General features: G+C 49.7%; 1 protein-coding gene and 1 non-coding gene across 7 annotated transcripts in view; one reads left to right on the top strand and one right to left on the bottom strand.

Moving 5' to 3' along the window:
• Nucleotides 1-20,027, top strand: part of LOC144110120 (putative maltase-glucoamylase 2) — a 39,118-nt gene extending 19,091 nt beyond the window's left edge. The window contains exons 15-24 of one of the 6 annotated variants that reach the window (XM_077642942.1): nt 2,236-2,270; nt 2,422-2,538; nt 4,501-4,649; nt 9,374-9,458; nt 10,887-10,940; nt 11,719-11,849; nt 13,447-13,532; nt 14,407-14,456; nt 17,861-18,013; nt 19,389-20,021. In XM_077642942.1, the coding sequence (XP_077499068.1) occupies nt 2,236-2,270; nt 2,422-2,538; nt 4,501-4,649; nt 9,374-9,458; nt 10,887-10,940; nt 11,719-11,849; nt 13,447-13,532; nt 14,407-14,456; nt 17,861-18,013; nt 19,389-19,481 (953 nt within the window). In that variant the 3' untranslated portion in view covers nt 19,482-20,021. Of the gene's footprint in view, nt 1-2,235; nt 2,271-2,421; nt 2,539-4,500; nt 4,650-9,373; nt 9,459-10,886; nt 10,941-11,718; nt 11,850-13,446; nt 13,541-14,406; nt 14,457-17,860; nt 18,014-19,388 lie in introns of those variants that run through there. The other 5 variants (XM_077642943.1, XR_013309705.1, XM_077642944.1 and 2 more) reach the window with 5 other exon arrangements.
• TRNAC-GCA (transfer RNA cysteine (anticodon GCA)) lies at nt 19,695-19,766 on the bottom strand. The gene has a single exon. It is a non-coding gene; the product is annotated as a tRNA-Cys (tRNA).
• Nucleotides 20,028-25,538: the final 5,511 nt, after the last annotated feature.

Genomic DNA, 25,538 nt, shown 5'->3' with positions numbered 1-25,538 from the left:
TACACCGACGTGTGTGAAATGGCGAAGGAGGCTTTTGCGGCGTGAATTGCGGCTGTCGAAAGCATCTGTGCGATGGCCCTGCTTTGAGTTCGCGAGCTTTCAGGCGTCCGTACGCATGGACTCGCTTCACGGCGTGGTGAACCACTGAGAACTTCGCCTGCAAAGTCTGCCAACGCATACATGGCACAAGAAGCGAATAGCAAGAAGTTTTATAGATCATTTTTTATTAATATATCCGGAAACGATATTACCAGAAGGGACGCAGAATTGAGATACGGGCCCGGAAGCGTTGCCACGTGAACTATCGCTCATGGTTACCAGGCATGTACAGTACGGTCCGCTGTTAAAGGGAACATGCGATCGCGTGGCCGCCGCGCTTTGCGAAACGCTGCCGGACACCGCAATGCGCATGCTCGGTAAGCACGCCAGGCTGCTCTTTCCACGCGTGCGCCTGGTGCCTCCCTTTCTCGCCGGCTCTGGGCGGCAGCACTTCACAAAGGGTGGGCGATTGCGGGTTCCCTTTAGCTGTGGACCGTACTGTTCAGCGCATGCGAAACGCCTGTGCAAAACGCTGCGAAAAACTGCACAACGCTTCACTACCTGTACAATTCAAGTGGCGTCATATCATTTGATGTACACCTTGCGCACGCTGAGCGAAATTTATTGCTCTCTAATTGTCAGCCATTTCGTGACTTCAGTGTTATTTTTCCACAAGAGCTTCCCGGCCTTGAAAAAGAAGGGGCAAGGTTTGGTGTGCAGCAGCAGATTTCCCAACTCTCTGTACCTAACATCTGCGTATCATGAGAACTGAGTGACGCGTTCCTTTCCATGAGGCTAAAGCCCCACGGAGTACAGGGTAACAGAAGGCAGCAAAGCAGTAGGAGCTTGTGCTGCATGACGGACGTACTTGTGGAAATGCAAGAAGCGAACGTTTCAGCTGCGCGATGCTTACAAAACGCAGTTGTAAACTACGGTGTGCAAAGTTAATATACGTGAAAGAGAATTCGCAACATCATTTAATTAAATCGCTGTAAGGACCTCATTTCCCTTGGAAAGCCTTCGGAAAAGGAAACTCGGCACAGTCTATCACTGACTGCTGCACTAGTCTGCACTGCACTGACACCAGCAGATGTTAGTTTCTCGAACTGGATCGAGCTCGCTCACAATCTTCTTTCGAATTACTGCACTTTAAAGAGGGTGTCGTGTTCCACATTGACTCTATGGTGTTGCGTATGACGAGGTAGAGCAATGATTTTAAAGTGAAAGTGTAGCCATAAGGGAAGGTATGAAGGAGGGATTAAGAGAACAAAGGAAGGCAGAGGTGCCGTAGTGGAGGGCTCCGGAATAATTTCGACCATCTGGGCATCTTTAACGTACCCTGACATCGCACAGCACACGGGCGCCTTTTGCGCTTCGCCTTACAACACGAGTGAATATTATTAATGGAAAATTGCGTATAGAGCGAGATTCGTGCAAGAATTACTCACATCATGCATTCATACACCAGCTTATTCCATAGTCATTTGTTCCAATGAAATGCGCTTGATGCCGAAATAAGCAAAGCTGTCCTGGACCATGGCAACTGGCCCCTTGGGCCACAGAAGACATTTTAACCTGCAGCTATTCGATAGATATCGCTGAGATATCACACGAAAAGGTTTACCTACGCACTGGAAATTATTTAAGTCTTTCCTCCGCTCACAATGGCTAGTTCCGAGACCCATAAAAAATCAGTGGGGTGTACCGAACATATAAAAGTTGAAGCGGCACTTAAGACCCTTACGTGCTTTGAATGCGAAAGCATCCTTCGACCAAAAGGCCTCTGTACTAATGGCCTTAACCACAAAATCCTTTGACCTAAAATAATTGAACCTAACGGGTTTTACAACAAAGACATTTACCTTAAACGTCTTTGACCTAAAGGCCTTGAAACTGCAAGCTTTTACTAGGAAGGATTTTGCCCTGAAGAACTTCACCCTGGAGGCCTTTACCATAAGGTATTTACCCTGAAGGCCTGTTCTTTTAGCGCTTGCAAAAAATGATAAACGTGCCCCAACTAGCCCGATCCGCCACTCTACGGGGGACTAAAGTTATCTAAATTCAGCAGCTTAAAGAAAAAATATGGCCCTTGTTTCCGTTTATTTTTTAGAAGAAACAGTTATCTTATAATTGCTATTGTCGAGGGCTAAGGATTTTTCCTCCCAGCATTCCCTCTTTCCCAACGGTTCTTCGCAGGCATGCTGGAGTTCAACATGTTCGGCATCCCGTACGTAAGTGCAACCAGCCCGAGGCGATACACTAATGGCGTCGACGCGCGTCTACAGAGAGCGCGCATCCGCACAGCGACGTAGCCTCTTGGGTGGAGGTGCGTAGGAGCAGGCCTGCACAAGAAGCACGAAATCTCCTTCCACCGCGTTCCAGGTGGGGGCTGACATCTGCGGCTTCTACGGCAACGTTACCGAGGAACTCTGCGTTCGATGGATGCAGCTGGGAGCCTTCTACCCGTTCAGCAGGTCCCACAACGACATCAGGGCAGCTGTAAGCGTCGCCGATTATCAGCGTTTCACGCTGCTCGGTGATGAGAACTACTTTAGAGTTTGGCCCTGTACACCAGCCTCCGCAAATAGTTTTTACTTATGTGGGCAGCATCATCAACATGACCTTGTGTATCAAACCCAGAAAATTTGGACAAAGGCTTTTAGATTGCGCGGCTGCCGATATACGTGCAGCACGGCACTGAGCATGCAAAATTTCCGCTCGAATTTTTAGTGTGAAAGTACAATTGGCCTCCTAACCTAAAAAATGCCGGTATGTGGTGAATGAAGCTTTTGAAGTTGGTCAAGTGACGCGGAAAATGGCAGGAAATAAACGAGACTGAATTTTTGGCGATGGCTATGCTTCTTTGGGGGGGGGGGGTCATTAATGAAAATGACAGTGATAAAGGCCTTTAGGTGAACGGCCGTTAGGGTGAAGGTCTTTATGTCCAAGGTTGCCAATGTCCAGGACAGCTCCGCTTATTTCGGCATTAAGCGCATTTCACCGGAACGAATGATTATAGTACAGGCTGGCTGATGAATGATGTAAGTAATCCTTGCACGAGTCTCGCTGTATAGGCCATTTTCTATTAATAATATTTACTTGTGTTGCAAGGCGAAACGCAAAAGACGCCCGTGTGCTGTGCGATGTCAGTGCACGTTAAAAATCCCAGGTAGTCGAAATTATTCCGGAGCCTTCCACTCTACGGCACCTCTTCCTTTCTTCTCTTAGTCTCTCCTTTATACCATCCCTTCGGGCGCGGTTCAGGTGTCCGCCGAGATGTGAGACAGATACTGCGCCACTTTCCTTTCCCCAACAACCAAGTTTCAATTTTTTTCAAACTGAAGGACGTGCGATTGAGTTACTCTAATGGCATATTCCATTCGGCGATCCAGAGCACCTCTACGAATCTGCGAAGAAGCAAGATGGTTATAGAGTCTACAGTCTAAACACGAATAAGCCTATATGGGAATAAAAAGAGAGTATGCTGTAGGGCATGCTGCCCAAGTTCCAGAGTAGATTTCGATCACTAAATATGCAGAATGCTTACTCTTGGCAACTGAGGTATATTCCCACAGCAAAGCCTAGTAGTTTGATGCAGTTAGCAATGGGAAAAATCTTTTAAATGGGGCACCTGAGGTCCTGAGTACTGTGCGATGTCAGTGCACGTGAAAGAAGTCCAGTTGATGGAAATTTCCGGAGCCCTTCACTACGGCGTCCCTCATATCCTGAGTCGCTTTGGGAAGTTAAACCCCCATAAACCCGAGGGCCTGAGGTTTGCAAACAGAGATGATGGAAACCTTTATTAAAATCTTCACAACTGCTATAACTTCGCATATTTAAAACAGGGAATTCGTTTCCACTGCCATTCCAAAGTATTACGTATTTTTAATGATGCGGATCGGCCCCACGGCTTGGGAGCATACCCTACCCCTTAGAAGGGAGCGCGCTAAACGACAGCTAACTCTATTTTTACTCCTTTCCGTTTAGAATGATAGGAGGCAGTCATTCCCGGCACTTTTCCTTCCAAGTTGATCTCTCCTTTTGATTCCTTTTTGCTACCTCTTTTCACAATCCGTACACAGAAGTTGACTTTTTCTAAAATCAACTTCCGCGATTGAGCTTTGTATATTGCACGTTGTGAGTCCGACCCACGTTCTGATTTTTTTGGAAAAAAACAGTGCACCTTTAGAGACGGACAGAGGCAGATATAACGACACAGCACTGTTTTTTCAACTAGTTCTTTATTGCAGAGTGACACAATATATATACGAAAAGTGGGCGGGAATACATGGGAAGCAGCTGCTATGTTTGCACGCGACAGAAAGATAACTGAGGTGAAAAGACACGAGGTGATAAAGTGCAACTGGGAGTGTAAAAAGGTAAGGGCTGGTAAAGGATGGCACCGAAAGGCAGTAACAGAATGACAAATGACAATGTGACAATGTTCTTCGTTGTGCCCAGGACCAGGACCCGGCCACGTTCAGCGAAGCGGCACAAAACGTGATGAGGAAGGCCCTGCACGTACGCTACCGGCTGCTGCCATACCTGTACACGCTGTTCTACGAAGCGCACGTCAAGGGCACGCCAGTCGTCAGACCGCTGTTCTTCGAGTAAGCCCGGCCTATTTGCAAGCGCTCTTTGACAATTTGAATGATTTTTGCGGAAAGAAAATGGCGGCAGTAATTGTCTCATATCTCGGTGCACTCCTAAACCACGATGCAGGGGAAGGGAGGAAGGTGGGAGTGAGAAGAAAGAGAGGAAGAGGAGCCGTAGTGGACGGCTCCGGAATAATTGCGACCACCTGGGGATCTTCAGCATGCACTGACGCCGCACAGCACACGTGCGCGTTTGCGTTACCCAAAAGATGCGGGTTAGATCCCGGCCGCGGCGGTCGCATTTCGATGGAGGCGAGATGCTAGAGTCCCGTGTACTGTGCGATGTCAGTGCACGTTAAAGAACACCAGGTAGTCGAAATTTCCGGAGCACTTCACAACGACGCCCCTCATAGCCTGGTCTCTGTGGGACCAAACCGTTTCGCCTCCATTGAAACGCGGCCGCCGATGATGAAAGTACTTCGCTCATAATGCCGTCGCGTCATACACCTAGTTTTTTTTTCACTACATTTGATTTACTTTACTTCCTTATATGTCATAATGACATTTGAGTAAAGTTGCGACCTTATATTCCTGTTTGTACCCGATCGCGGCGGCTACGTTTTTATGGAGGCAAAACGCAAAATGCGCCCGTGTGCTGTGCGATGTCAGGGCACGTTAAAGATCTCCAGGTGGCCGAAACTATTCTGGAGCCCTCCACTACGGGCACCTCTTTCTTCATTTGTTCTTTCACTCCCTCCTTTATGCCTTCCCTTACGGCGCGGTTCAGGTGTCAAACGATATATGAGAAAGATACTGCTCCATTTCCTTTCTCCAAAAACCAATTATTATTATTATTATTGTGATGTTTTAATCACTTTAAATCACCGCTCCACATGTGACGTCACTACCTATTCTACCAATCCGTATTTTCTCGACGGCGCCGCCGGGTTCTCTACTGAAGGGGACCCTCAACCAGTCGCGTTGAGAATTGTCTTTGAGAAACGGAAACAACGCAGTAATTCTCTCATTTCTCGCTGGGCACCTTATTCACGCCAGGGGGTGTGAATGAGGTCAGGGGCCGTGAATGAGCCATTTACCCGCCGCGATGGCTCAGTGGTTAGGGCGCTCGGCTACTGATTTGGAGTTCCCGGGTTCGAACCCGACCGCGGCGGCCGCGTTTTGATGGAGGCGAAACGCAAAGGCGATTGCTGCTGCTACTGCTGTGCGCTGATAGGAAGAAAAGGGAAGTGCACGGGCCTGCCTACTGGCTCAAGCCGAGCTACGCAAGCTGCCGCGTGCTTAAAGTAGGAGAGTTAAAGGATAGGAGAGCAAAGATAGAAAGAAAAGGCGCGCGCTAATATGCCCCGGGCCGATCCCGAGGCAGTGCAATACCGGGCTGACCCGTGCCAGAGTGCTTCAAGCCAAGCACTCCGCCATATTCCAAAAATAAGTTTGATATCTTGGGTCCAAGGATCCGCATCAGATATTAAATCATGTATCAGATATTATGGTGATAGCACCATACAGTGTGCTGTGCGATGTCAGTGCACGGGTAACGACCCCCTGGTGGTCGAAATTATTCTGGAGTCCTCCACTACAGCACCTCTTTATTCCTTTCTTCACTGTGTCCCTCCTTTATCCTCTCCCTTACGGCATGGTTCAGGTGTCTGGCGACATGTGAGAAGCCCCGTGGGCCGTTTTCGGTTATAGAATATCTGATACGGGTCCCATTTGAACCCAACATATTTTTGGGAATGTGGCGGTGTGCTTGAAGGTTGCTTCACTTCCGCCACCGGTTGGCCCGGTATTGCACTGCCTCCGGGATCGGCCTGGGGCATTATAGCGCGTGTCTTTTCTTTCCTATCTTTCTATCCTATCTTTAAATTCTCCTACTTTCAGCACGTGGTAGCGATTGTGGCTTAGCTTGAGCCAGTGGGCAGGCCTGTGCACTTTCCTTTTCATTTTTCCTGGCAACAACAGAAGAAGAAGAAGACATGTGAGACAGATACTGCGCCACTTACTTTCCTCCAAAACCATATTTAATATCCCGCAAGACAAAAGTATACATCAGCTGTATGTTACCAGTACTCACCTACGGGGCAGAAACGTGGAGGCTAACGAAAAGGGTTCAGCTCGAGTTAAGGACAAAGCAGCGAGCTGTTTGAAGAAAAATGATAGGTGTAACGTTGAGAGACTGGAGGTGGGCGGAGTGGGTGAAGGAACAAACGCGGGTTAATGGCATCCTTGTGGAAGTCAAGAGGAAGAAATGGGCTTGGGCAACACATGTAATGCGAAGGCAAGATAACCACTGGTCCTTAAACGTAACGGAGTGGATTCCAAGAGAAGGCAAGCGTAGCAGGGGGCGGCAGAAAGTTAGGGGGGCGTATGAGACTAAGAAGTTTGCGGGCATAGGGTGGGCCCAGCTGGCGAAGGGCGGATTAATTAATTGGAGAGGCATGGGAGAGGCCTTTGCCCGGCAGTGGGCGTAGTCAGGCTGATTATGATGATGACGACATCGCATAGCACACGGTCGCCTTTTTGCTTTCATATAATGATAAATAAATGGGTTTTCTGGGAAAAGGAAATGGCGCAGTATCTTATTATTATTATTATCTGTCTCACATATCGGTGGACAGCTGAACTGCGTCTTAAGAGAAGGGATAAAGAGGGGTTAGATAAGAAAGGAGGAAAGAGGTGCCGTAGTGGAACGCGGACGCCGCGGTCGGGTTCGAACCCGTGTTCTCCGGATCAGTAGCCGAGCGCTCTAACCACTGAGCCACCGCGGCAGGTCACCTCCATCGAAACGCGGCCGCCGCGGCCGGTTTAGAACCTGGGAGCTCCGGCTCAATAGCCGAGTTCCCCTAACCACTGAGCCACCCTGTGAGCCAGTTAGACTTGTTACTCAGAGGCTTCACACACATACAGACAAACCACTGATGATCGGGGAGTGCGGCTAGAAACGCTTTCGCACCAATAACCAAGCGTTCTAACCGCTAAGCCACCCCAGCGGATGCCCCACTTCACCGTCTTCAGATGTGCGCGCGCGCGCATTCGTCCACGATCGCGTTACCATTTAGTGAACGACGCAGCCTCCATTTTGAGGTGAATTGAATGCAGGGGGAATGAGGCGAAGCGCAAAAGGAGCCCGTCTGCTGTGCGATGGCAATGCACGTTAAAGACACCCAGGTGGTCGAAATTATTCCGGAGACCTCCACTACGGAACCTCTTCCTTTCTTTTTTCACTCCCGCCTTTATCTCTTCCCTTACGGCATGGTTCGGGTGTCTACCGAGATATGGGAGACAGTTACTGCGCCATTTCCTTTCCTCAAAAACCTATTTTCATTTAATTTTTCTGCCATGCTGCGCAATGCAACTCTTGAGGTAGCTGTATCGCTTGTGCTCCGCGCTGACACTTCACACTAGATGCACAGACATTGATTGGTCTTCGAGGAAATTAAAGGCGCTGTAACTGCCGCACTTTTCGGTGGACACCTCAATCACGACGTTGGGGCAACTGAATTTTTTTTCAGAAACGGAGTAATTGGCTCACATCTCGGTGCACATCTAAACCCCGCCGTGAGGGGAGGGAGGAAGGTTGGAGGGAAAGAAGAAAGGAAGAAAGGTGCCGTAGTGGAGGTCTCCGGAGTAATTTCGACCACCTGGTGATTGACGTTGATTGACATCGAACAGCACCCGGACGCCTTTTGCAATTCTGCTCCATCAAAACGCGGTCGGGTTAGAACCCGCGGGTACTCCGGATCAGTAGACGAGCGGCCTAACCGCTTAGCCACGTTGCCTTACATATCTCGGTGGACACCCGAACCAGGCCGTAAGGAAAGGAAATTGAAATGAAAATTGGTTTTAAGGAAAGAAAATGACGCCCGTCTCACAATTCTCGCTGGACACCCGTACCGCGCCGTAAGGGAAGAAAAATCTCTTCCCTTACGGCCCGGTTCAGGTGTCCACCGAGATGCGCCATTTTTCGCTCGCGACCAAAGACGCCTACGACACCGGCTTTCCTGCGACACGAGGTCCTTAACGCTGTCGCGTTAAAAAATCGGGTGACGTCAAAAGCAAGTCGAGCACCACCATTTCAGGCAATCATATAAATTTCGCTCATATATATATATATGTATATATAAGGCCATAGAGCGAGCGAGGATGCATAAACTCCGCCCTCAAAGCAAACTTGAAAGTGAGGGCAAGGGGCCGTATAATGGACCGCGCAGCAGCTCTCACAGGGGCAGTGGCTCTGCGTTTTTGTGTTTTATTAAGCCGCTGCCCCTGTGAGAGCTGCTGCGCGGTACATTATACGGCCCGCCCTCACTCTCAAGTTTGCTTTGAGGGCGGAGTTTATGCATCTTCGCTCACTCTGTGTCCTTATGTGGACAGAACTGTTTCATTGTAAGCCTGCCCTGACGAAGGGACTACCATTCCCGAAACTGTTGCCACAATAAACCTTTAAAACGAATTGTCGCGTTTGTCGTAATACTTATATATATATATATATATATATATATATATACGTGTTAAGTATTTTGGCGAGGATAAGAGGCCGCAGGTGGCACAATCGGAGAAGGTTAGTTGGGTATCGGTAGATAGTCTCTGTCCTGTGGTGGACGTAGTTGGGCTGATGATGCTGCTATTAATGATGATGAAAAGACGCCATTAGTCGAGGCCAAGCTTGTATGGTGGTTACCCGTTGGACTGCACGTTCATGAATGCACCATCCTGTGCAGGTTTCCCCAGGAACCCCACACGTACGGCATCGAGGCGCAGTTCATGTGGGGGAAGTCCATTCTCATTTCGCCCATCATTCGAAACGTGAGCGAATTTTCTCTTGATTTCAGTCTGGCGTGCACAGAGTGCCTTAGCCAACATATCTTCCGAATTTTAGTCTAATGCAACATCAACAGGCCCAGCGAACGTATTACGAAACGAGTGGCATATAATACCCATCGTAAAAACGCCGGAAGGAAGAACTCAGAGCTATCTAGATCACATGGGTCGACCACAGCGCAGAGAACACCATAGTGTGTAAAATTCTTAAAGGTACAGACTGCTGCAGTTCAGAATGTCGCAATCTTTACCGTTTATAAACCTGCTCTGTCGTAAGTATGTACAGCGGACAAATAACCTCCGTGACACGTGAACTGTGCTTTGTACAGTTGAACCTCGTTTAATCGAAGTTGTAGGGGCCTGGCGATTGCTTCGTTATAGCCGTAGTTTCGCTATAGGCCCTGTTGACCGGGCTTCCGAGGCGAGTCGTGATTCCTTCGTTATATCCATTATTTCGTTGTAAACCGTTTCGTTAAAACGAGGTTTGACTATTTCAATACCTGCGGGGGTCGGCTGATTTCACGACTACGCACATAAGAGCGCTTCGCACTCAGTGTTCACGAGGCACCTGAAGATAATGCAGCTTTAAGCCCGGGACCCGCCTTCTGGAAGTGTCGGCTTCGGTCCTCGTACGATACTTGCAAACCTCAATTTGTTCTCAGGTGTCCGTTTAAAGGCGGTTGGAGCTTGTACCGTACGCATCCAACGCGACGACACCGACGCGTTTGCTGTTATCATTTTTGTTGCGAAAACTGTCCGGCATAGTGAAGCGTCCACCTGGCGACCGTGGCAGGTGCTGTTTAGGAAGATTTCTCTCTTTCCACCTGGCACGGTTGGCAGATGGAGAGACGTAAAACCCCTTCTACCCTTGCAGGGACAAGTGATAGAGGCCGGTAAGAATGACTCAGCAAAAATGATTAAAAGAGGCGATTACGAATAGAAACAGTATAAAAACAGAGGCAGAATTGGAATAGAACAGGATTGAAATAGAATCATAATTAGAATAAAGTTGGAACATAAAGGGAATTAGATGGATTGTCGAGTGAAAGTCAATGAAATCAGAATTGGAATCGTATCAGAATAGAGACAGATTTGCGAGTGAAAGAAAAATGCTGTATACATTTCCTCCACCTCAATCCTTTTGATCACCCATAAATTTCTCTTTTTTTAGACAAAACACGCAAAAGGTTCAGGTCATGGCATTTTTGGGCATGCCCAGTTAGGGGACACCTCCAGAATACGGGCCCCGGTCGCCGCTCGTGACATCCCGCATAATTTTAGTGCATCATCAGTACCATGCAAGCATTGTATCGTCATCTTAATCATGGTCCCTTTGCTGGTAGACTGCGTGTTGTAATATCTTTCTCTAATTCGTTATCTTTCTCCCCATCTCTCCTTCCCGAACTCCCGCAGAATACGTACATGTCGTACTACCTGCCAGCGGGATTATGGTACGACTACTACGACGTAAGTGAGACCTTAGATACGCTTGTTGCAACTGAACTGTGCCAAATGCCTTAACTGTACTTGGTTCCTTGCAAACAGCTCGGAACGCACCTATCTATATCTTAGATCTATATCGCATATATATAAGCCTAGCATATAGCTATATCTTAGGTATACCGAGGTATGATGATGATTATTATACTCGCCTGTGCTGCTGGTGTTCCATCGCGGTGTTCCATATGACATAAGCTCTCTCTCTTGGTCTGTCACTCAGCTTCTTTCGGGTGAAATGGGTGGGAAAATTGGTCTTTGGACTTTCCCCTCGTGAGAACTAAAGCACGTAACCAAGGCAATCTTGCTGAAAATGTGCTGAAAACGATTCTTTCAGCTGTAGCCTACTCAACTTAAAAGCATGGCAAAGTAGTGAGCTCTCTAAGGACGCAGGAATGACGCCTCTTTTACACAGAAACGATAAAGGGAAACAAACCGTGGCTTGTAACGCATACCCGCGGGGTCTGACGATAGGATGTGTACAGTCGTCCACAAGCCTGTCTAGAGCGCTTGAATTCCGTACCGTCTGCGCTCCACAGCGCGCCGAACGACGTCTAGTGGCAGCGCCTGGTTCGAGATAGCGCATCTTAGAGTGTCGTCTGAGCATCAGACATGCGCTATCTCGAACCAGGCGCTGCCGCTAGACGTCGCTCTGCGCGCTGCGGAGCGCAGACGGCACGGAGTTCGAGCGCTCTAGGCAGGACTGTGGACGACTGTACACCCCCTCTCTTTCCCTTTATCGGCCCAGAACGCGCCCTTCCTGAGCTCGGGCGAATACATGGTGCACAACTGGCTCAGGCTGGACACGCCCACACCACTCTACGTCCGGGCCGGATCCATACTGGCCACGCAGACCCCGGGCCTCAGTACGCGCGACAGGTAGGGGCAAAGTGACCGTTCAACGAGCGTGCACCGGAAATGACGTCATTTCAGGTCTAGTGACGTCACTCTCCTGTAGCGACGTCACTCCCCAGAATTTATGACCGACGACATTTTTTTCCCCCGACGCAGTTCCTAATGCTACCGCATTAATGCAAAAGACTTCGCCAGCAAACGAGAAAGTGGACAGAGGAATGCCGACGGTACGAGAGCAGTCCAGGACATACACATGTATAGTAAACGGGTCGACGTAAAAGTAAGGGCGAGTCTGCGCTCGGCTTGCCCAGTTTTTGTTCGATCACGCTAGCTTTGCGAGCACCGCTTGAACTAAATTTATGGGTTTTGAGAGTGCAGATGTTTCTGTTCTGGATCGCTATAATCTAACAATTCTTTCTCTAATCGATGCCAGTTTTGAATTCGCCCTTCACCACTGGCTAAAACGACGGTATGCCCTATAGGCTATATGTATGCCCAATAGCGAACGGGGGGCGTAGGCGTAACTTCAGCGGGTGGTGAAGGGCGGGAAATTCAAAAATGGCATCAATCAATTGTAGAATCTTATTATTTTAACGGCCCTGGTCCCTTACGTTGAACAAACTTTTACCGCTGGAAAACTAGACACTGGTCTGAGCTAAAGGTATAAACAGTTAAACGCACTCAATAGATTGTCAAGAGCCTTTCAGTCAGGAGTTCAGCAGCGGTCAATGACGCAGTCGGCGGCCAAACCTTCGAGCCTTGCAGTGATGAAAGCGGAGCAACCCTGATTGACGACTTTTGCGCGTTTATTTAAACAACAGTTCATACACAGAAGCGATGATGGCCGTCGTCGTCAGCGTCATTAACGGCCAGAATACATTCACTGCAAGACAAAGATCTCTCCCAGTGACGTCAAATGATCCTTGCCCTGGACCAGTTGGGGCCACCCTTTGTACAGCACATATCTTAACCTCATCTGTCAACACGTCTCTGTGCTGCCCCCAGCGGTGTTCCAAAGTAATAGAATAACCAACTTTTTCCCGTCTCACACCATCGGGTTCCTTATATCCGTACTGCAGCTATACAATTGCGCCGAAATTTTATTATTAACCCGTGTTGTTACTTTCGACCACCTGGGGATCTTTAACGTGCACTGACATGGCACAGCACACGGGCGCCTTGCCGTTTTTCCTCCATAAACACGCAGCCGGCGCGGTCGGGTTCGAACCCGGGAACTACTGATCCGGAGTTCCCGGGTTCGAACCCGACCGCGGCGGCAGCGTTTTTATGGAGGAAAAACGGCAGGGCGCGCGTGTGCTGTGCGATGTCAGTGCACGTTAAAGATGCCCAGATGGTTGAAATTATTCCGGAGCCCTCCACTACGGCACCTCTCTCTTCCTTTCTTCTTTCACTCCCCCTTTATACCTTCCCTTACGGCGCGGTTCAGGTGTCCAACGATATATGAGACAGATACTGCGCCATTTCCTTTCCCCAAAAAACCAATTATTACTTGCCAAAGCGCTTCTTGCTCTCGCCCCATCCTCGCGTCCTTCACCTCCTCCTCATTTACTCCGCAGAGCTGGCTCAGGTATTTTTTTCTCCTCCCTAACCCTGCTCGCAGACTAGCCAAACCGTTCACCCTGGTGGTGTACCCGAACGATGGGAAGGCCTCCGGCACGCTCTTCTGGGATGACGGTGTCGGAAAACGTGAGTGATGCGGCCGACCTATACAACCACGTGACCAAGCTTATAGTCATAGTCATAGCCGCTCTCTGAAACACTTACCGCCTTGCATATATCCACGTACTTGTTGCCGCACATTTCCATTGTTGCGTCGATTACGAATAGAAATGAAATAAACGTAGAATCGCAGTCGGGATAGGTTGGTAAGGTAAACATATTGGAAACTGGCATTGCCCTTCCTTCGCATCAATCCAATTGATCGCCCTTAAATTTTTTTTGTTCGTGAGCCAGTAAAGCCGCACAACGCCAGACCAACATTAATGACTGTCGACTATAGACAGAGGACGTTCTGCGACATCCTCAGATTGAACAGAAACCCTGGATGTCCATGCTCATCCGCAATAAGCCTGCGGCCATTCCAAGTTAGACAGAAGCTCGCGATTTGCCCCGGCGGCTCAGTCAGCTAGGCGTTCTGGTGCTGAAAAAAGGTTGTTGAGCCGATTCCGTGCCGCAGGTTCGGCCGCGTTTCAATCAAGGCGATACGCCAAAACGCCTGTGTATCCATATTTCAGTGCGCATTAAACAACCTCTCCAAGTACCAAGGGATAATTATGGTTCCGAACAACGCATTGAAAAAAAAGTACACGTGCGATCTGTTGGATGGTAAGCTGTCACTTCTCTTCCAAACGTATGCATCCTTTTTTCTGACTGGACTCTCTTACAATATATATATATATATATATAATACCGCCACTATCAACAAGAATATTACTGATAGTTTATTGAACATTATTTAAGGTTGTTTAACACGTATTAAACAACTCGACGAGTGTTCTCACTGCTGCAGAAATCCGTAGTAATTAATTAATTAATTATTTAATTTTGCCTTATTTTGCAGGAAACATCGAAGACGGAGCCTATGACTACCTCCGGTTCCGCATTGTCGCTGTAAGTGAAAAAAATTAACGACGCTGGCTTGACGACGTGCAGGTACGATTATTAATTATAAACTGGCTTTTTGGAAAAGATAATAGCACAGTATGTGTCTCATATATCGGCGGACACCTGAACCGCGCCGTAATAGAGACTAAGCTCAGCGTAGCTGTATACCGGTATATACCGGACGCCGGCTGCGCACGCGCAGTGGCCCCGCCTGTCTGCACCCATGCCACAGCGCGTGCGCAGGCGTCCGGAAAACAGATAGACGTCCATGCTAATAAGTCTCCGCTATGCTAAAAGAGTAACAGATTATTTTAGCATAGCAGAGACGTACTAGCGTAGACGTAAACCTGTTTAGCGGAAGCCTCCTGTGCCCGCGGAGTGTCAGGGGTGGTTCCAGGCTGTGACACTGCGCGTGGGCAGTGGGCATCCGGTAAAGCGTGGTACATGTCTACACTATAGTACGTCTCCGCTATGCTAAAAGCCTCTAATATGAGGGGAAACACCAAGAAACCCAACACCAAACATATTCTTGTGCACTCCAATTCAAAAGGCACCAAAGAGATTTCACTGAAAAAAGGAAAAGAGCTCCAACCAAGTGAAGATTACACATCGTTTCGGCACCTACTCGGTTCCGTGATCAGGTGTGACTGCGGGCGAGTTGCAGCTTGGCTTATTAAGCCCACGTATAGTCAACCGCCGGGACACCCGGGACACTGAACTTAAACCGTGGGTGTTGGAAAAGGGAAGTGTTCCGAGGGAACGTTAACCGCTCCCTTAGAACACCTCTTTAGGAATGCGCAATGCACATAAGTTCTCAGAACATGAAAGACACAGGCACACAAACAATAATCAATAATCATTGTTTTCTTGGGGGGGGGGGGAAGGAAATGGCGCAGTATCTGTCTGATATATCGTTGGACACCTGAACCGCGCCGTAAGGGAAGGGATAAAAGAGGGAATGAAAGAAGAAAGGAAGAAAGAGGTGTCGTAGTGACGGCTCCGGAATAATTTCGGCCACTGGGGATCTTTAACGCGCACTGACATCGCACAACACACTGGCGCCTTAGCGTTTTTCCTCCATAAAAACGCAGCCGCCGCGGTCGGGTTCGAACCCGGGAACTCCGGATCAGTAGTCGAGCGCCCTAACCACTGAGCCACCGCGACTGGGAGGAACACAAACAAAAAACTGAATTTGCTGGAAATGTAAGTAGTGAAGAGAAAAAAATGGCTGGTGGTTCATCATTGTTAAATACGAAATATTTTGCGAAAGCACAGTTTTCTGCAGGTGCATGGACACCACCGCCATGTACCTGAAAGCGCGATTGAGGTGTCCACTGACCCGGACAGCCAGTTATGCGCGTCAACTTTTCATCGTCAATGACAATTTACCGAAAGTACGCCAGCGGCCTATGCTCCAGTGCCGAGCTTCTGCAGCAAGTTGATCCAGTGTCCTGTTTCTGCCACTACGTTGTCCACGCCAAGCTATGCAGCGCACCTCTTTCTGTCACTACTGCCACATAGATCGAAGCGCGAACATTACTCTGGTAGGCATGTTCAGGTTCGGCGATATTCTAGGACTCTCGCGTAGTGGCCAGCAGAGCTGATCTGTTTGCGATGCCGCGGGTTCGAATCCCAGTCGTGGGTATTTATTTATTTATGGTTTCCCCAAAGTCATCACAAAGACAAGCTTCACACAAACCGGTGAGTCTGCTTGCCCTCGTGAAGCATAATAATAATAATAATAATAATAATAATAATTGGTTTTTGGGAAAAGTAAATGGCGCAGTATCTTTCTCATATATCGGCGGACACCTGGACCGCTCCGTAAGGGAAGGGATAAAGGAGGGAATGAAAGAAGAAAGGAAGAAAGAGGTGTCGTAGTGAGGGCTCCGGAATAATTTCGGCCACCTGGGGATCTTTAACGTGCCCTGACAGGCAAAACGCTAAGGCGCCCGTGTGCTGTGAGATGTCAGTGCACTTTAAAGATCCCCATGTGGTCGAAATTATTCCGGAGCCCTCCACTCCAGTGCTATCGTGAAGCAGTGCTAATCGCACTGAAACAGCGCAATCTAGACGAGACAAACAAGGGATGGAAAACACCACACGCGCTCTCCCGTCCAGTTTGCGCTGTCTTTTTTTCCCCATCATGAATATTCACAAACTAGCCCAAACTTCTGCTCTGCTAAAGTGTGAGAAGGCAGCCGGGAAGTGGAGGGCTTGCCTTGCACTCAAATTAAAATTGTTTTTTTGAGGAAAGAATATGGCGCACTATGTCTCATCTTGAACCTCGGTGGACACCTGAACTGCGCCGTAAGGGAATGGTTATATAAAGGAGGGAGTGAGAGAAGAAAGAAGTGAAGAGGTGCTGTAGTGGAGGGCTCAGGAATGATTTCGACCACCTGGGGACCTTTAACGTGCACTGACATCGCACAGCATACGGGTGGGTGCCTTTTGCTTCCATCGAGACGCGGCCGCCGCGGCTGGCCTGAACCCGAGAACTCCGGCTTCGAGCGCTGATTTGCGCAATCAGCATAGTGCACCACCCAATGTCAGGGTGCGCCTTCGGGCAGGGAAGTAATTAAGGTTTTTCGTGCTTTGCATGGAGATTCTAAACAGCGGGATTTAACGTCCTGGAGTAGCACGTGGTACCCGCCGCGGTGGCTCAGTGGTTAGGGCGCTCGATTACTGATCCGGAGTTCCCGGGTTAGAACCCGACCGCGGCGGCTGCGTTTTTGGCGGCTGCGTTTTTATGGAGAAAAACGCTAAGGCGCCTGTGTGCTGTGCGATGTCAGCGCACGTTAAAGATCCCCAGGTGGTCGAAATTATTCCGGAGCCCTCCACTACGGCACCCCTTTCTTCCTTTCTTCTTTCACTCCCTCCATTATCCCTTTCCTTACGGCGTGGTTCAGGTGTCCAACGATATATGAGACAGATACTGCACCATTTCTTTTCCCCCAAAAAAACCAATTATTATTATTATTATTATGGTGCAGGAACTTCTTCAGGCACAGTATGTGACAGAAGGGCGGGGGCAACAAAAACAACCCAACTAACAATAATGTACAGGATTCGTTTAACAAACTGCATGCACAATGCGCTTTCCAAAAAAAGGGAAAAATCAAAATAAATAAAAATACGAACAAAATATACACTTGAGAACACAGCGCAGTCGTTGATACTAGTTGAGGGTTTCAGAGCGCCGCAGATGATACTGCTAACTTAGTGCGAAATGAATACTTTCCGCCGCTAGGAGGCGATGCAGTCTAGTCGCCGGCCGTACTGATTACTTGATTACTCCGCTACTTGATTACTCCTATCTGGCAACTATTTAACAAATTAATCTAGTAACGTCAGTACTGACTGTATTTGATAAACAGGCCCCATTACCCCCTCCCCCTTTTTCCTCTCAGTGCCACCTGACCATCATCCGGCTGCACAAAAACACCAGGCCGTTACCGCTGGTCATCGGCAGCGTCGTGATCGTGGGGCAGGATGCGGTTCCCACCTACCTCTACCGGGACGGGAAGAGGCTGTCGAACTCCATCACTGCGCTCGCAGACAAGGTATGCCCGCACCACAGCGATAGGCTGCAGGGAAGAAGCGTTCCATGGCGGGACGGATGCGTTCCGGAACACAAACTTTGTTCAAGAGCGGACGAAGTAAACATAAATATGAGGATCACTTTCCTGTCTTAAACACAACAAAACAGCAGATGCAACGACTACACAGTATCACGAGCGGTAGTCTTGAGCTCAGATTTAAAAGTCAGTCAGTCTTGAGCAGCAGTCAGTCTTGAGCAGCATATCAGTCTTGAGCAGCAGATTTAAAAGCTGTAGTGGCATGTCAACGCAGCAATGGGGGCGGGTAGGCGCTTCCATTCGTTGCTTACTTGTAGCTTGTATTTGGAATAAGAGAATTTGAAAACGCTGGCCCTGAGGATGTCAACCTTTGTTCTGGACGAACAGTACTCTTTTCCCTTTTTCCGTCCTCTGACGGTGTGTAACTTTAAATACTTCGACGTCCGGTCGTGTCTGCCTACGTCAATACTTTGCTCTTCGTGACCATATAAATATTGATTACGGCAGAAAAAAAAAAACTACCCAATAAAAAATGAGAGTTTCGGTTCATGAATCCGTTTCTTCGCTGGAACTCTGGACTCGTTTTGGTTTTGTCTTTCTGAATTATTTTTGTATGTTCCTGCTTACTTTCTACTTTTAATCTTGGCCTTTTTTTTTTCCTTTCCACCCCTCCGGCTAATGGCCCGTAACGGACAAAATCTGTCAATGCGGCCCGTGTTGTGTGATAAGTTTGAGACCCCTCACCTACGTCTTGCTCAGACAGCAGAAACAGTGCGATGCACTACAGTGTAATTATTTGCCTGAACGATGTAGAAAACAAAACAAAAGAAAAGATTGCAAGAAGAATAGCGTTCCAGACCCCGAGTAGCACCTTACACGTTATATTTACGTTTGACTTGCTTTAACCAACTGAGGCGGGCAGTTTAATTGCAGCAGCACGCCAGTGCTCTAAAACTTCCCGCGCGCTCCAGTTTAAAATCTTGTCATAACCTGTAATTATTTTTGGCAGTCACCTCCGCTTAACACACGTGTGCTACACATGACTCCACCCGAGCCCATAAACTAGCCGTTAGATTACACGTTGTGTACGTTGGTGGAGAGACTTAATGTTGTTCGATAGTATCTGAATGGTTTTAGTATCCAGCGGCAGGTAGCGAAACAATGTGTGAGCCATAGATACCAGTAAAATGTGGTGTATTCTCAATTGGCTTATGCGGGAAGTTTAGCAGAAATATCCTAATTACATATGGTTAATGATCAAGGTAACAACCAGGACTAAATAGGGGGCCAAAGCTATAACTAATTAGTTCTTGTAGGCGTAAAACTAATCTCAATGAGGCGAGAATTTGCTCGTTTGCAGGTGTACGAGTTCAAGGTTCAGCTGAATCTCCAGAGCGACAGCTTGGATCACCACATCGAGTGGGAAGGCGTAGAAAACCGATGCGTGCAGTGAAGAACGCGGGTGACGAACTTCGAAGAAAGCGCTTGAGACACCGTTCGGTGATGTACATATTCCGCCCGGTGAGGCACTGCCAGCGGTCGTCCAATACACGCCACCGGGAGGACGAACACTGAGCCCGCGTCTGTGCAAAATAAACTTGCAACCAATAGACAGACGGCTTTGTAAAATACAAGCCAAACCAAAAATAAAAGAAGAAGAGAGACGAGGGGGCACCCGGGTTTGAACCGGGGACCTCTCGATCTGCAGTCGAATGCTCTACCACTGAGCTATACCCCCGAGCCCGGCGCAGGCGTGCAAACATGCGGTTATAACAATTCTGGCTCTCGTGGTGCTTTTCCAAGACGATGCGTCAAGGATTTTGGATCCGATGGACATAAAACTCCCCCGGACGTCTTGCGGACGTTTGGGACGTCCGCAGGACATCCAAGGGACTTCCAGGGCCCGTTGGGTGACCGCTTGCTAAGCACGATTAATCCTATCTTTGAAGCTGCAGAATACTCTGGAGACCGGTAAGTATAACTGCAGTACCGGCATCAAATCAGTTGCCTTTCCCCGAGGATTTCAGCAAAAAAAAAAAAACTGCTCGCCTTCTCAAGCACGTTTCAGCAGCCGAAAGTAGAGTTATTGTTGCGTTATTGCTACTCGTGCCCAACATTAAACGGAGCCCTGAAGTTAAAGAATCTGGCTCTGAGAGTTCTGAAAAATTCTACAGCGGCAGTTTTCTGCGTATCGGTGTTTTACTCGCGGAAAATGTCGGGCACATATTTCGTTTTCGCTTGTGATGCCTTTTTTTTTTTGCCAGGAAAGGTGAGGCGCAGTAACGTTATGAACACACTCACTCTCCATGGACACCTGGCCCGTGCCGCGAGGGAAGGGATGAAAGCGGTTAATAAAGGAAGTACCTGAGGGTAATAAGCGAATTATTTAAGGCTCCGGATTAATTTCGACCATCTAGGACACCTAGCAACGTTACGACCCAGGGTGGTTCTGCCTACAGGCGTTCGCCGCGGCGGTGTGCGCCACTGACATCGAACAGCACAAGACTTCGTATTCACATGGAAATTTCACGGGAGGCGGAGCTTTCTTCTGCCACGTGACCTTGCACATTGCGCGCTTGATTCGAATGAAGTAGACTCACTAATGTTTCTGCAGGTCACGTTTTCGCAGTCACGAGTCAACAACGGTGGCGCACCGTCTATGCAACGGCTGGGCGTGATTGCTGGGCTCTTTTCAACTACAACCACTTGGCACCTTGCGCCGGTTATGCGAAGCAACAAATATGGACGAAAAATCGTTGATCCAGCACTGCTTCGAAGTAGGCATGTATCAATCTCACCGGTCCTATTTTTAAGTGCCATCATAAGCCCGTTAGCCCTGCAACCATTCTCTTTCTTTTTTTCCGGGCCTCTTTGAAAGTTCACGTGCAAGATCAAGAGCTTACGCCTCGTGCAAACTGAAAAGTAGTTAAGTCTATACGCTTGAAACACTGAATACTAATTCTTACAGCTTTACTAGGGCCCATTGTAGTGTAGCCCCCCGGCTACATATGCCTGTCATCGGCATATGCCGAGATTACAAGCACCAATTGCTGGACCTTACAAGCATATACGGCGCCTTAAGCCCATGATGGTACCCTTCGTGGTGGCGCAGTGGCTAAGGCGTTCCGCGACTGTGTTGGCCAGGATGCACGGGCTAGAAACCCGGCCTCGGAGGCTGATACCCATGTTGGGTAATGGGTACGAAAACGCCCGTGTACTAAACGGTGTTACGTTTCGCCTACGACGCGCGGTATAGCCGGCGCGGATGCAACGGACGCCGGGGCTTCGTTCAAAGTGGCGGACTTTTTGGCCCTTTCAGCGTTGCCGCAACGCCTCCCGCCAAGCGCGTCCAGGCAGGTTTCAATGCCACGTGTCTTCGTGTGTGCGTGTGTGTATGTGCATGTTGGTGCCCACGCTTGTCAAAGCGCGGCAGCCGGGGAGAGGAGCTCCCCAACTGGGAGGCGAGGAGGTCTGACCGGAGCCGGCCCGGCGGACGCGTCACGTCACGTCTCAACGTGTCCGTGCGTCGCCGTCTCGTGCGCCTCATCCCGAGCCGTTCCTTCTTGCCCTCGACTCCGAGGGTATAAAGGCAGCTGCCCCGGACGCCAAGAGAGAGGCTTCGATTTCTTCCGTCGAGTAACGTGGTCGCCCGTTTCTCCACTTCGGTCGACCTGACCGGCTGCTCTTTTGCGATGCTAGAATAAACAAGTTGTTCTGTTGGCAGTCGACTCATCCTTTGCCAAGACCTTCGGATGTTTCCAGGTGTGCCCCAGGCCGCCAGGCCAACGCTACCCTTGGGGCTTGCGACCCATTTGCAACAACGGGTACACGTAACGTAAAGGGACAATTTCCGTAGAACTCGACTGCGGAAAGAGTGCATTAAATAATACTTCTACAGAATACTAGTAACCCTAATAGTAATGCTCTAAATATAAAATAGAAGAAAAAGAATATACTGTAACTAAAATAGAAACCCATGTAAAATAAATAATTGTGTAACTAAAAGATAAAGCAAATAGCAACTATAATGTTTAATTCAATACTTAAGTTTGACGTGTTGTATCATACGCTACAAAGTTTGGGCGTGTTGATGTATGTACTTGTGAAGCTTCCGTCATGTATACTCCTGGGGAGCTGCTATATGTGTTGATGTGTTGTTTTGATGCGTTGTTTTGCATGGCTTGTCGTGATGTATATTGTGCTGACTTTCATTGTGGCGAAGAGGATAGTTATTCTTGGTTTTGCCTTGACGATTTGCTTTGATTGGAAGATTCTGCCTTGATGGCCACGTTGTACTAGTCTTTCTTCTCTGCTGCAGTGTTATAATAATGGAGCAACTAGCTCAAGCATCCACTCTATTTTTTTTTCTTGTTCACTTGTCACTGTAAAATCCCCTTACTGTAATACCCTCAGGGCGCAATATAAGTTTATGAATAACCCGCCGCGAAGGCTCAGTGGTTAAGGCGCTAGCCTATTGAGCCGGAGTACCGCGGCCGCGGTGGCTCCATCGAAACGCAAAAGGCGCCCGTTTGCTGTGCGATGTCAGTGCACGTTAAAGATATCCGGGCGGTCGAAATTCCGGAGCCATCCACTACGGCACCTCTCTCTCACATCTTTCAATCCCACCTTTCTCCCTTCCCTTAGGCGCGGTTGAGGTGTCCACTAAGATGCGAGAAAGTTACTCCCCGATTTCCTTTCCTCTGAAGCCACTGTTTTGTTGGCCGGCGTTTCGCTTTAGAATTTGGTGTAGACGACCTGAATAGTGCCAGATTGAGTGAAAAAGCGGGAACAATATAGAAAGGAAGAGCACGCAAGCGTCAATTATTGCATCGCTCCGGGTGAATTGTTTCTCTAGACAACCGCAAGTTCGTGCCCCCGAACACGCAAATTATCCCCGAACACGCAAATTATCAAACGCTTTAACCACTTTTAACCCCCAGGAAGCGTTGCGCATGAACGCTGCGAGCCGGTTCGACCGAGCCACGCTTGCCAAGAACGCGCGGCCCAGTCACGTGTGAGCCCGCGACGCCAGCCTCGTAGGGGCAGCACAGGCAAAAGACGACGACGAACTAGCCCAGAAACGCCACACAGCAGGCGCGACGCTGAGCGGACGTTCCCGCCATCCCGGCTCCAGGCGCCGACCGAGACTTGGATCCCAGTCACGCGTGCTACGAACATGAGTCCCGCTGCTCTTGCGTCGAACGACCTGCGCAAAAATTCCCGAGCGGTGCTCGAAGCTTCGACCATGCTGCGGCTGTCGCTCCTGGCGTGCCTGTGTCTCCAGCAATTGCCTCTGTCTCGCGCCTCCGAAGAGGTAGTGTTGGTGTCTCAAGCCCCGCCGGCTCAGCTGTCAGTAGCAGCCGCGCTTGAAGAGAACCTCAACGGAACGCTGAGCCCCGAGCAGCTTGCAGCCGCAGCGGCCCTCGCTGGCGTCAACATCACCTTCATCAACGGCACAGCGTACGAAGAGTACGAGATGCCCGACCCCGCGTCGCCCAGCGGCAGCAACGGCTCTCCGCCAGCGGCTACGTTCCTTGAGTCTGTATCGTCAGAGGACAGCAAACCGGCCACGCAGCAACCGTCGATCGCGGCGGACAACGCCGAAGCAGCAGCAGCAACGGCAAAGGTAGTAGATGACAAAGCCCCTACTGCACCCTCGGTCGTACTCGAAGAAAGTACAACCACAGAGACCACGAGTACACAGTCTACGACTTTACCGACAACGACGACGACAACAACAACAGAAACAACAACGACAGCGCAGAAAACGACGTCCACGACTCCAACCGTCGAGACAACTATCACAACCACGAGTGGCCCGGCAACGGTGAAGGTTGAGCTTGGTCGCCTTTCGGTCTACCCTGTGCCTCCGGTCGTCGAGAACTCGGGAGCTGTCGAGCTGTTCTGCAGCGCGGGCTACCACGACTCGGCGAGCATCGTGTGGACGCTGAACGACGAGCCGCTCGAGGACGTCGTCCAGCGCTCTGTCATCTCGGGCCGTAAGGACTTTTTCCTCAAGTCGCTGCGCATCCAGGTGGATCGGCTCGAGACGCTGCCGGCGCCCGCGGGCAAGTACCTCTTCGAGTGCGTCGCCAGCGTCGACGGCAACCTGCTCAAGGAACGCGTCGAGTTGGACTCGCCTTACGGAAACTTCTGCCGCAACGACTCCGAGTGTTCGGCACGCAACGCCGTGTGCGGCAGCTCCCTGTCCTGCCGCTGCGACGGTGGCCATCCCGTGCACCTGAACTCATCGCACGTCACGTGCCGGGCCGCGGCGCATCTCGGATGGCCGTGCAGCTACGACGAGCAGTGCACGTACGCCGCCAACAACTCGCACTGCGGCAGCAAGGGCGAATGCGACTGCGTCGAGTCGTTCAAGATGGAGACCACGCCTCTGGGGAACGTGGTCTGCGCGCCGCGCAAGACGGTCAGCGGTCCGTGCACCACGGACGACGACTGCAAGGACATCGGAGCCAAATGCAGCGCCGCGTCTTCGACGTGCCAGTGCCCCGCAGGGACGCTCGAAAGCGACGGACGCTGCATCGGTCAGCTTGGGACTACGGCCCAGGGCTTCAACCTGTCAGCTGCCCTAGCAGGTGCCGTGTTGGGCGGCGAAGCGGCCAATGCTAGCAGTGCTAGCAGCGCGGCAGCGGCTACTACTGCTCGAATGTTCGCGGCGAACATGAGCGTTGTTCCGTCGTCGTTGTCGGACCCGAAGAAACACATGCCCGTGCGGATTCTAAAAGTGCGGGAATTTCCCCGCGGCGCGCCGGTCAAGGAGCACCCAAACAACACGGCGGCTGATCACGGACGAGCGACGCACGGCCTTGATGGAGTCGTCAAGGTGGACCTGCCCATACACGAGAACGACACCTCGCTTGGCAACCAGCGCATGCTCACGTCTGCCGGACGGAGGCTGCTGAGCACGCACCCAATCACCATCCTGTTTGTTGCGCTGATGTTGGCAGCCTTCGGCTGCGTCAGAATTGTGCTCTTGTGATACGACTGCAGCAGGAACGAGCATGTGTGCGTTGGGCGTCTAAGCAACAAATAAAGGTCTCGTGTTGAGTGTGTTTATCGCGTGACTAATGCATAGTCACTTACAGCCTCCCCGGTTTAAAGCATAATCCTGCGCACTAACTCTCGCGACCCCGCGAACTTCACTTCAGTTCCCTTTATTTTCCTTAAAGGCCTCCTCCTAGAGGCATTACATAAGAGGTGAGGTTACAGATATTAAAAAAAAAAATACAGGTCATTGCCCGACCTACGACGCCATGAAGAGGTGTGGTGACAGTCACGTGAGCTGAGATTAAACCCATCGAAAACACTGTCAAGATCTTGCGTCTTCTGGTAGGTCCACTCGTTTGCAAGCAGCATGTGCAGAAAACCCCGCACGCTTACCGTGCCATAGCTTCCTTTAGTATATAGGAAACTATGACCATGCTATAGTGTACTATATTATAGAGACATCGTAGTTCACTATAACCATGCATACTTTACCATAGCACGG

The sequence above is a fragment of the Amblyomma americanum genome, chromosome 11 (genome assembly GCF_052857255.1).
Source record: "Amblyomma americanum isolate KBUSLIRL-KWMA chromosome 11, ASM5285725v1, whole genome shotgun sequence".
In the NCBI taxonomy this organism is placed as follows: Eukaryota; Metazoa; Arthropoda; class Arachnida; order Ixodida; family Ixodidae; genus Amblyomma; species Amblyomma americanum.
The sequence above is the reverse complement of the archived record's forward strand: the minus strand, read 5'-3'. Positions and strand labels throughout refer to the sequence as shown.